Source organism: Maylandia zebra, linkage group LG1, assembly GCF_041146795.1.
Source record: "Maylandia zebra isolate NMK-2024a linkage group LG1, Mzebra_GT3a, whole genome shotgun sequence".
Taxonomy (NCBI): domain Eukaryota; kingdom Metazoa; phylum Chordata; class Actinopteri; order Cichliformes; family Cichlidae; genus Maylandia; species Maylandia zebra.
In genome coordinates, this window is record NC_135167.1 from 8,670,127 (window position 1) to 8,681,723 (window position 11,597).

The 11,597-nt window shown below is 37.7% G+C and overlaps 1 protein-coding gene across 2 annotated transcripts in view; it reads left to right on the forward strand.

Annotated features, from left to right (window-relative positions):
- chst8 (carbohydrate (N-acetylgalactosamine 4-0) sulfotransferase 8) overlaps positions 1–9,932 on the forward strand; it is a 78,624-nt gene extending 68,692 nt beyond the window's left edge. For both annotated transcript variants that reach the window (XM_076874782.1, XM_076874817.1), the window contains 2 exons: positions 1,663–1,700; positions 5,873–9,932. In XM_076874782.1, coding sequence (XP_076730897.1) covers positions 1,663–1,700; positions 5,873–7,045 — 1,211 coding nt within the window. In that variant the 3' untranslated portion in view covers positions 7,046–9,932. The remainder of the gene's footprint in view (positions 1–1,662; positions 1,701–5,872) is intronic.
- The last annotated feature ends 1,665 nt before the right edge of the window (positions 9,933–11,597 follow it).

Sequence of the window (11,597 nt, forward strand, 5' to 3'; positions counted from 1 at the left end):
CCTTGTTTCACTTCTTTTTTCCTGTTTCTCCAGCCTTTGCATTTGCATAACAAATTATATAAATAAAGGAGCAATATTAAAAATGTTATTAGTGTCACAATTATGTATCATAAGGATTTCCCATATCTTATCTTATCGCCTCACAGTTCTGTTAATGATTCACTAAAATGTTTAACATTTTCTCTCAGACTGAGTGTGCAGGACGAAGCAGGAAGGTGATATAGTCATCGTATCACAAGCTTGGACAAATATGTATCAACAGCCAGACAAAACACCTCCTAGAAGAAACCAATTAAACCTTTGGAGATTTCAATTACTCCCTTGATGGGGTTTTCAAGATCGATAACCACGCATGTGTCTTGACAAGATGCTTGGTGCTACCAGGGGCTCACTTTAGAACAACAGACTCTCACAGACCGTTACTATTTTTGTGCTAGGATGTGTCTGCCTGACAATAATATTTGCGTGTGTTATGATAAATATTTATATGTTCGCGTTTCAATATAAAGTGAAATTCAAGATGCCCATCCTGCTCTTTTTAGTGTTAAGCGATCAAATGTTTTGGCAGCACCCAAACACGATCAGGAAATGTCACATGCCGCTTCCCTAGTCTGCCGCTCTTCTTTTTCCTCCTTAGCCTTTTCCTCCAGTGTCTCATTCAGAAGAATGAAGACAAAGATTCAACACACAGAGCCAGACAGCAACAGAGAGCTCTCTAGCGCATACTAATCTAAAACAACACTGCATCTAGGCAACATGTTTTATTCTATCCCCACTGAGGCGTGTTTAAGTGTGAGATGTGTGAGATAGGGCTCTGCACATCTCATCACTTAGGAAAGGTTGTGGCCTGCATCTTCAGCACCCCCCCCCCCCCCCCCCCCCCCCCCACCCAATGCAGGTTCCTATCACTTCCATCCTCATATTGGAAGTGACAAGCCACTCAGGCAGAGGTGTCTTCGCTCACCCCATCAGCAGCCATGCAGCCCCATTCAGAGCTGTCAGCCTGATTACATATCAGATGGGAGGGGTGGGAAAGGGAGTGAGGTGAGGGGTGGGGTACCTAAGGAAAAAGAGATGTCCAGCCGGAGACAGACCACTAAGCACATCGTCTGTCCTGCTGCTGCACATCTGCCAATACACATCCACCTGTCACCAAGGCTGCCACATAACCAGTCTATATGTCTCCATCACTCTCCTGTTGATTTCTAAAATTTCAACAACATGTATCTTTCAGTTTGTGTGTCATTCTCTCTTTTGGTTTGTAATTGGCCTCTTTTTAAAAAAAAAACTTTTTGTTACTTCGCTTTGTTGTTTTTTTGGGTCTCTCATTTTTAGTTAAAGTTCAGTTTTATTTGTTTAGGGTTTTTTTCCCCACATTTCACTGAAAAGGGCTTATCACAGGGAGCACAGCTCATTTACCAGCTATTCATGCTTGGTGGCAACTCATTACTCAGATAATATTACCTATCCTACCTCTTTGCACCAGAAAAGCAGTGTTAGTTTGCTCGGGATGAAAGAAGATGTGCTAACTGAACAGAAGCACTAAATTATTGGAGGTTGTCTGAGGTGTATTTGAGGTTCCCAGCTTCTTCTATGAGGACAAAAATACATGTTGTTTGCCTAAGCACTGATTTTCTTGTCTTTTTTCTCTTCTCTCTCCAGGCGTGAAGCTTGGAAGTACTCCACGGCAATCCAGAGAGGTATGTGTTTACTCCATTTCTCCCAAAACACATACACACAGGTTGCTCCCACCTGTTATCTATTGCAAAAAAAAAAGTGATTGTCAGCCTTGTACCTCTCAGCGTGTCTGATAGCATCTGTGTAGAAAGGCTGACCTCACACTGTGCATTCAGCCAGTCAGACTGAAGCTGAGTTTAGTGAGTAAACGATCCCAGTTGCACCAGGCCAGTTTCCTCGGGGTATTATCACACCTGGAGTTTTTTTTCCTCTGTTCTCCCACAGCAAAATTTTTTTTTTGCATTTATTCTTTTTGTTTTACTATTTTCAGTGTTTTTCAGGTGTAAAAAGTATACATTGTGTTCTTTATCCAAGTCACAAATACATCCACATGGGCTTAAGCTTATATAGTAACATACAAATATGATTTCCTTTATTTAACATTAAATATTCACAATATTTAAAAATAACAATAACAACAATAATTGAACCCTTTGATTTAATACCTGGAGAAATCTTGTTTTGAGTCATCAAACAGGAGGTCCGTTCTATAACTGCAAGATCAGACCTGCATATTGTTCAGAAGCCATTTTGGACCAATCTTCCTTAAATAACTGCTTCTATTCAGCCATATTTTTTTGGCATGAACTGTTTTCTTTTGATTCCACAGCTTCTCAGTTGGATTAAGGTCCCTGATGGGGCCACTCCAAAAGGTGGATTTTCTTTCTGTTGGTTGCTCTGTTTGAAGTTATTCGGTAGATTTACTTTAATGTTTGGGGTCATTTTACGCTTACGCTTGCATCGCCTGGCATCATGACAGTATCCTTTAATATATTGTTTTAAATGTGGGAGTTCATTTTCGCTGTGACGATGCCAAAATGCCCAGGCCCAGAGGCAGAAAAGCATAATGTAATGCTCTCTTAACTGTGCATCACCTTTGGAATGATGCTTCCAAAGGTTCAGACACAGTGCTGCCTAGCATTCCCAAATAATTCAGCTGTTTCATAAGTCCTCAAAACATTTTCCCAGCAGAGGCGTCAAGGGCAAAGGTTCTTCTTTTCAATCTTTAGATGAGAGGAGATGGTTACTGTTGGAGCTCAGCAGCTTCCTCTATGCTATCCTACTATCAACTCTGTCTGTTCAATGATATATGTATTTTAGAGACATGAACACAGATGTTAATTGGTACACCTTTGGCCTTCAGAACTCCCCTAATTCTTCAACACAGTGTTGGAAACATTCCCCAGAGATTTTAGTCCATACTGGCATGACATCACACAGTAGCTGCAGATTTCTTGGCTTCACCTCCCGTTCCACCATATCCCAGGGGTTAAGATCTGGTGACTGTGGAGGCCATTTGAGTACAGTAAGCTCACTGTCATGGTCAAAAAACCATTTTGAGATTATTTGAGCTTTGTATCATGATGGGTTATCCTGCCCGGAAGCAGCCATCAGAAGATGGGTACACTGTGGTCATAAAGGGACAGATATGGTTAGAGACAACATTCAGGCTGCGGCATTTAAGCGATGTTCAGTTGGTACTAATAGGGCCAGAACATAATACCCCCCACACCATTATACCACCAACTCTAGCCTGAACCATTATTAAGAGGCAGGCTGGATCCATGCTTTTATGTTATTTATGCCAAATTCCTATCCTGCCATCTGAATGTCACAGTAGAAACCGAGACTCATTAAAGCAGGCAATGTTTTTCCAATCTTCTATTGTCAAATTTTGGTGAGACCAGTGTAGTCTTCTGCTGCTGTTGTAGCACATTTAATTCAAGGATAAATGTGTGTTCAGATACACTCCTCTGAATACATTGGATGTAATAGGTAGTTATTTGAATTAATACTGCCTTCCTATCAGCTTGAAGCAGTCTCGTCTTTCTCCTTTGACCTGTGACTTTAACAAGGCATTTTCTCTCAGAGCACTGCTGCTCACTGGAGATTTTCTCTTTTTCAGATCATTCTCTCTAAACCCTAGAGATGGTTATGTGGGAAAATCCCAGCAGATCAGTTGTTTCTAAAATACTCCAACCAGTCTGACTGGGTCCAACAATCATTCCATGTTCAAAGTCTCCTAAATCTTCTTCCCAATTCTGTTGCTAGATTTAAACTTCAGCACTTTGTCTTAGTCGTGCCAACATGCAAGGAGTTGTTTCCAAGTGTTTGTCTGCTTAGGTATTTGCATTAACAAGCAGTTAAAACAAATACATAATGGTTTTCCTGACTCTGCCTAAAAACTGCAGATGCATCTTGCAAACTCATAAGAAGATTATTGCCATTTTGTGTTCACACAACAAAATTTTGTTTGGTAGCTCTGGGCACAGAGGAGAAGGGGCAGTTAGCACACTCTTTTACATACATACCTTTTATAAGCTTAAGGTTTCTGTAACCTACACCTCCACATTTGTTCACATGCACTTTCCCCATCTATGTTGTGAATTTTTAATTGATGCAATCAATATGGGCAGGAACAATACAATTATTTGTATATTATTAGTCATAATGTAGATTATGTAGATGTAGTGTAATATATAAATAAATATGTGGCTGTGTTTTAGGTCATTAACAAGGAAAAACAGTCATATTCATTCATTTCTTTTAATTATTAGGGGTTTTGAATTTTATTAACTACAGAAATTATTACTTATGATTATCCCTCCCTGTGATTCCACATCACTTCATATTTTGACTTCAACTCGTTTTTATTAGCCAGTAACTTGCACAAAAACAAGTTAGAATTAAAGTAAATGGAATTTTTCTCATCTGAACATATAAAGCAAAATTAAAACCTTTGAAAAGTTTGAGTAAACAACAAAATGTGTTCTAAATGTTTTAAACATCATTATAAAAGGCAATGAGGATTTGAGTTGAGGCTTTAATGTGCTATATTTTTCATCATTAGCACAAATAATATCAGGAATAAACATACATAACAAAAAGAATAGAGTTCACTTAAAATTAGCAAAAGAGATGGTGAAGTGCTAAAAAAAAGAAGAATATATCACTTAAAAGCCAGTTTTAATCAAGTAATGAGAAAGTTTTTAAAAAGAAAAAAGACATTAACAACCAATTAAATTGCTAAAACAAAATACACAAAAGGGAAAGTTAAGATAAAAGAGCAAGACTGATCATCAAGATTTAACGTTTTTCCATAAATTTCAGCAACATGAGATGGCTGGGAATGAAAAAGGAAGTGCAAACACTTAGATAATTAGCCAGAATAATCACTTTTTTCCGTTTGGATCATAGATAAAATAAATTATATCATAAATAAAGATACATCATCTATTTTTAATGACAACCTGCTATGAATATTACATTGTATGCATATGGACATTCAAAACAATACGTGGTCTAGGGCTTCACTCTTTGATGAACAAAACATGTAAGGATCCACTTTAAATATAGATCTGTAGCTTAGAAAATGTACAAAACTGTTTTCATACTATGAACTACAATGGTCAGGTAGTTCCTACTATGTTCTTTCAGCTGACCCCTGTTTGTTCTCTCTGTCTCTCTGCTGTGATCATCAGCACCAGAGAGAGACTCACACCGGTGTAAACCCTGAAGAATGTGTACCAATATCTGCCTTGCACTCACCTTAAACACACAAGGACCTTCCCCCCCATCCTTTCCTCCCTCCAGATGAACGAACATGACCATTTACGTCTGGAGAGGGATGAACCAAGATTCATGGTGGTCTCATCACCTTGTCTGTTGTAAAATTAAAATTATACATCCAGTCCATTGGCTTTATGATGCCATTACAGCATTTAATTGAAATAAAATGTCAGAATGCGTGATGGCCTTGGGCATCATCTGATAGTAATCAGGCAGTAGATGATTCTAATTTGGATTCCTCATTAAGTGTTTATAAGACATTTATATGGCATTACAGCTCAGTTTATTGATAGGTCATAGATGGCATTGGGCAGTGTGTGACATTTGTGTGTACCAAAGTTAGACCTTTAAGCTGTAGTGAAACAGCACCATCAAGTGGCTAGTTGAAGAATAAAAAATCTGGGGTACATTTCTGACACTGAAGTTATAATATATACCATATTAATAAAAAAAATATTTATATTAATGGTTCTTCTTTGCATAGCCACCTGAAACTGTCCTTGTTTGTTTAGTCTAAAGAGGTCTGCAGCTATCAACTCTAACCTGTTTTGTCATTGTTTTACAGACACTTTCCACTCGGGACCGCGAGAGAGGCAAATCTGATAGTTTCCAGGACCTCCAAGTTACAGAAAACATCCTGTCCAGCGCGATCCCTCCAATGCAGTTCCCACATTTTGAGAAGAGCAGAAAAACAGCCTCCCCTGGGTCTCAGGAGCAGGACATAGGTTCCCTTCATGTAACGAAAAGACAACGCAAACTGCTAAAAACAAGTCCTCCAATTCGACACACCAAAAATACCATTTCCTCATCTTCCTCATCCTCAGTCTCATCCTCATCTTCAATTTCCTCTTCATCCCCAATGTCCTCCTCCATTACATCGGGCTTTTTTTCTCCAGAGAGCTGGCAAAAGCTCTCCGGTATCCTGGAAGCACGCCAGCAACTGATGAAGGAAATCTGTGCTAAGTACAAAAGCAGCATTTCAAAGACCATCACACGTCATCATGTGAAAAGCATCTTTGTGGAGGACAAGTACAAGTTGCTATACTGCCAGGTCCCCAAGGCAGGATGCTCCAACTGGAAGAGAACCCTGATGGTGCTGGCGGGTAAGGCCTCCAACACTCAGAGTATTAAGCATGACACAGTCCACTACGGGCAGCATCTCAAGAAGCTTGATAGCTTTGACCAACAGGGAATCATGCACCGTCTGCAAACCTACACCAAAGTCATATTTGTCCGTGAGCCCTTGGAGAGAATGGTGTCAGCTTACCGGGACAAGTTTGAAAATCCCAACAACTACTACCACTCCCTGTTTGGGAAACCCATCATTTCCAAATACAGGGTGAACCCATCAAAAGCAGCCCTGAAGACAGGAAATGGGGTCACATTTAAAGAATTTGTCCAATACCTGCTGGATGTCCACCGGCCTGTAGGAATGGACATCCACTGGGAGCAGGCAAATCAGCTGTGCAACCCTTGCCTCATAGATTACGACTTTATCGGCAAGTTTGAGAACATGGAAGAAGAGTCTAACTTTCTCTTGCGATTGGCAGGGGCACCACCTAACCTCACATTGCCCAGTTTTAAAGACAGGAACCCAAGTGACAAGCGGACCTCTATGCAGATCACGGAAAATTACTTTTCACAGGTCAGCGCTTTGGAGAGACAGCGAGTATATGACTTCTACTACATGGACTATCTGATGTTTAACTATTCTAAGCCTTTTAAAGATTTATACTGACTTAAGAATTACGTGACTGCTTCACGTCACATTTTCACAGTCACATTCCACTACATTTTTACCATAACTGTAATTTTACCATACCAGTCTTTACTCACATGCTCAAATAGGTCTTTGCGTCTTAGCAGAGAGATCAGAGAGACCAAATTTCACTCAAAAACACTTTAATTACATTTTTTTTAGCAGATTATATTGATTTGTAGACAGTTTGTGTGCTGTTGTATTAAATACTCTAAATTGTCCTAAAATGCGAAGCGTTTATTCACTACTAGCAGATGGTGAGGTAGAAATTTAAAACTGTAAACATTAAGCTTCTAAAAAGATTTATTATTGTTGAACAGGCTTTAAAAAATATGCCTTACTCTAGGTCAAATAGCATTTGTAAATGTGTGTTTATGGTTTAAGCACCAAGTTTACCATAGATTTCAAGCACATACCTTATCTTACTTACAACAATATTCATAAATGTAGTAGCTTGAGTCCTTGGTATTCTTAAATTGTTCACAGTCAAACCCTTTCATGATTTAAAATGTTTGCATTTACTGTTTGACCTAGGGCAAGTTAGGCATCAATATACCTCTATGTATCAGTGCATACTAATACAGATATTTGATGTGAATGGCTTTACTAAATATAACTAAATGAAACACTACAAATACTATAAATCTTTAAATGTGTCAAGTGCTGCCCACTTGGAAGCTGTGTGCGCCTATTGTAGCATTTTATACTTCTAACTTTGTCATTTTGTGCTTTTCCTTAACACATACATGTGCTGTAGGTCCTCCATCAATAGGGTGTCTAAAAGCAGGGTATAAAGTGTTGCTATGAATATCTCTCAATATCTATTAGTGTTGCTGATTTACCAGTCGATGGTATTGGAAATTTAAAAAAAAAAAAATACAGGCTAAAAACAAAAACAGATAAACACTTTTTTCATATTACATATGACATTTTTCAGTAATGTACAATTTGGACTTTCCAGCAAGAAACAGATAACAAGTTTGCACAAACTTCTTTATCTGCCACTTTAACCACCTCATAATATTATAAAGCAACCCATCCCCTCTGTATATATCATAGCTATTCAATACCAACATATAGGCTTTTTTCTGACTCTACTGTGTAAAATTGTATAATGGGCATTCAGATGAATATATATTTTTCTATGTATTTCTAAAATATAAATATATATATATATAGATATATATATTCAGTTCTTCTTGGTGATGGTTACTTCCTTTTTGATGTCATTTGTTGTTCTTTCAGTAATATCAGTGTAGAGTGTTGTGTAACTGAAGAGTTTCTTTCCAAAACAAAATATCCACCAGCTGAAAACCAACACGTCTCAAAAAAATTTGAAATGACTGCAAACTATTGATGCAGCATTTAAAAAGTGCAAATAGCTATGTTTGAGTGATGAATTGATCTTCTTTGGTGCTTTGGAGTTAGGGTAAGATTTTGTTTAATATAAATGGATATGTACAATTTTGGAAATTAGCTCTTTGATTATTTATCCCAGATTCATTTTGATGCTCAATGGGATAATAGACCCTGTACAAATGAGCTGCATTCCACCTAGTTAGCCATCCAAGCTGAGGACATTTTTACCCATAGCATACCCGTGCTGTGTGTTTATATGTGTAGTACTGAACTACCTGTTTAGATGTTTTTAACCCCACTGCACATCTTTTCATAAAAATATATACACAAGAAGGCTGCAGCTATCGTATCCTTTGTGCAACATGGCTAAACTACTATTCCCAACACAAAACCCAACTGGCAAGTCATGTTGTTCTTTTCTTTCTTTCTTTTTAATATGCAACATGATGCAGGTCAGACTACATATATTATGTGCACTAGTTAAAACTGCAAAAGAAAAACCCCAAAAACAGCAGTTTTTAGGTCCTAAGCAATCAGATATTTAAAAATGTTTTAGACATTCAGACATTTTAAATACAAGACCAGTGGAACAAAAAGTTGTGAGGTTAAATACTCTAGGTTTTCATCTGAGTTAAAAAAAGAAAAACAAGGAAAGATTAAATATAATAAATGTTGAGTTTAACGTAACGTAAAACCCAGACAAGTATTCAAAAAATTTACATTTAGTTAAAATCAACTTGGTTTACTGTTTCATCTTTAAGCTGTGAAATGGTAAACATGCCACAATCAGAAGTGGTTACAAATGGTGTATAACACACCAAAAGCCCACAACCCACACACACTAAACACCTTGATTAAAGAAAAAGTCATTTTAATGGCAGCAAAGATGGATTTGATTTATTCGATTCTCTGAACAACCTATGGGTGATCTCCAATAAAATAGTAGTCACTATTTAGCTCTGTTATGTCCTTTGCAGCTCACTGGAAATTTATTTTATGGTAACAAAAGTTGTATTTGCCTAGAGAAAAGAGGGAAATCATATTATTCAAATCTATACACTATAATACTTTTTTAAGACCTTTAATAATTTTGGTGATGGTAACTGTATGAACTTTTGTCAGTGTAGTGTTGGCTTTTGCAATGCCAAAATCTAACCTTTGTTTAGGTTCTGGTCAAAATCTATGTAGGTGTAGCCAATCTTTGGCCAAAACAGCTAATGCATTATGATGAGTATTACTTTTGTAAATACTCTGTCAGTCCCTGCCCCCCTTCTAAAGAAGATTTCTTGGTTTTGTGGGTATACGGACAGATCAAAAGCATAACTACAGTAACAAGTGAATGTATAACAGTTTATTGTTGGTGCAAATCTGTAAAAGAAAAAAAAAAGATTATCTTAAGCCCTTTGCCTTATTTTACACTGCCAATCAAATGGTGTATTTCAGGAAGATATTTTTCAGGAGGTTATTTCTGGCTGATGAGTGTCTGCTAATAAACTGTCTTTTAGCATTTTCATGTGTTATTTCTTTTTTTCATTGAAAAAAAATGTTGTTTGTCAATCTCGAGTTTGTGAGCTTTGTTGAGCTAAAGGGCTCCAGAATGTAAACCAGCAGCATTAGAGCCAGAGCCATGTGTGACTCCAAATAAAATTTCTACCATGTATTAGTTTAGTTCTACAAATACTCTGTAATTAGCACTAAAAATAATGTGCAGATAATGCTGCTGGATATGTCATTACCTTTTAAATTTTCACCAAATATCACCAAAAGTTACAACAAATGATTCTGACATTAATGTCTGTTGCCCTGTAGTTACAAATCCCAAGTCCATATTGTGTGGGTTACAGGAGTTAAGGAAATTACCAAAATAGTCAAAGTTGGTTTTTACACATGAAGCTGTTCCAGGTTGAAATTGACCAGTTGCTTATTCAACTAAGATTGCCATAAAAGGTTTCCCCTCTCACAATGTAGTGCTTGAGGTCCGGCCTGCAGAAATCAACAAATAATTTACAAGTGCCTTTAATTAATTTGATCGACACTATTGTTGTTTTTTAGGCCATTTTTGTATATTTCAGAATATAAGCGCATGGCTTCCAAAAATGTGTTATTAGAGCAATACTGTACAGTGATAGATGAAAACAGGTATGATTCACAGAAGGGTTCATAAGGTTGCCATTTTTGTCTTTCTGAAACAAAGCAGTGTGTGACTAATATGAGAGGTATTCAAGAATGCGAGGCAGTTAGAGAGATGAGTGAATATTTTAGTTTGTAGTGGGTGATGTTAACGTTGTTGGATGCAACTGAGGATGAAATTTGTTTGATTAAGTGTACAAGTAAAAAGATACTCTGTGAAAGCTGGCAGCCATGGTAATACTGGTATGAGAACAAAATATAAATTCTGTTTTAAACAACAAAGGCCCGATATTGATGCTCTTTTAATTAGAAGACGGTATTAAGAAAAAACGAACATGTAAGCTGCTCGGTTAAAAATTGAACTCATGTAGCCACGATTGTTATGGCACATCTGACAATGCTGGAATGTGATACAACAAGGAGAACTGACTTCTTGGGATCATGCCCCTCTCTGCCAAATGGCAATCAATCTAGAATAGATATAACCGCCAAACTGTCAAGGTGAGTGAAGTAATCAACACATGAACAGGAGGAGGGTTATTACTGATCAATCAATACACTTAATCATCTTTTTTTCTTAACTGCTTATCCAATTCAGGGTAACAGAGGGATTGGAGCCTATCCTAGCTGTCAGGGGGTGAGAGGTGGGCTACACCCAGACAAGTTGCAATGAAGTGGTTTGTCAGCAGCGATATGTCACCAGTCAAGGCTACGGGGGAGACAGACAAGCATGAACATGCAAAGTCCACAGAGAAAGGCTCCTGTGAGCTGGCAGATTCAAACCCAGGACCCTCCTGCCTCACCACTATGCCATCCCAAGCACACAATGTCACTGTACCAATCAAGATCCTGTAATGGAAATTATTTTGATGCACAGAGCAGGTCCCCCCCTCCATGAGAGACCCAACTAACAGCAAGTGTTAACTTTGTGAAAAAAAGAAAGAACATAATTTAAAAACAATTTCTTCAAACTGCTGGATTTATAAGCGAGTAAAACAAAAAGTACAATAGTACAATTGTATCCACTTGCTCAGTTTTGCAT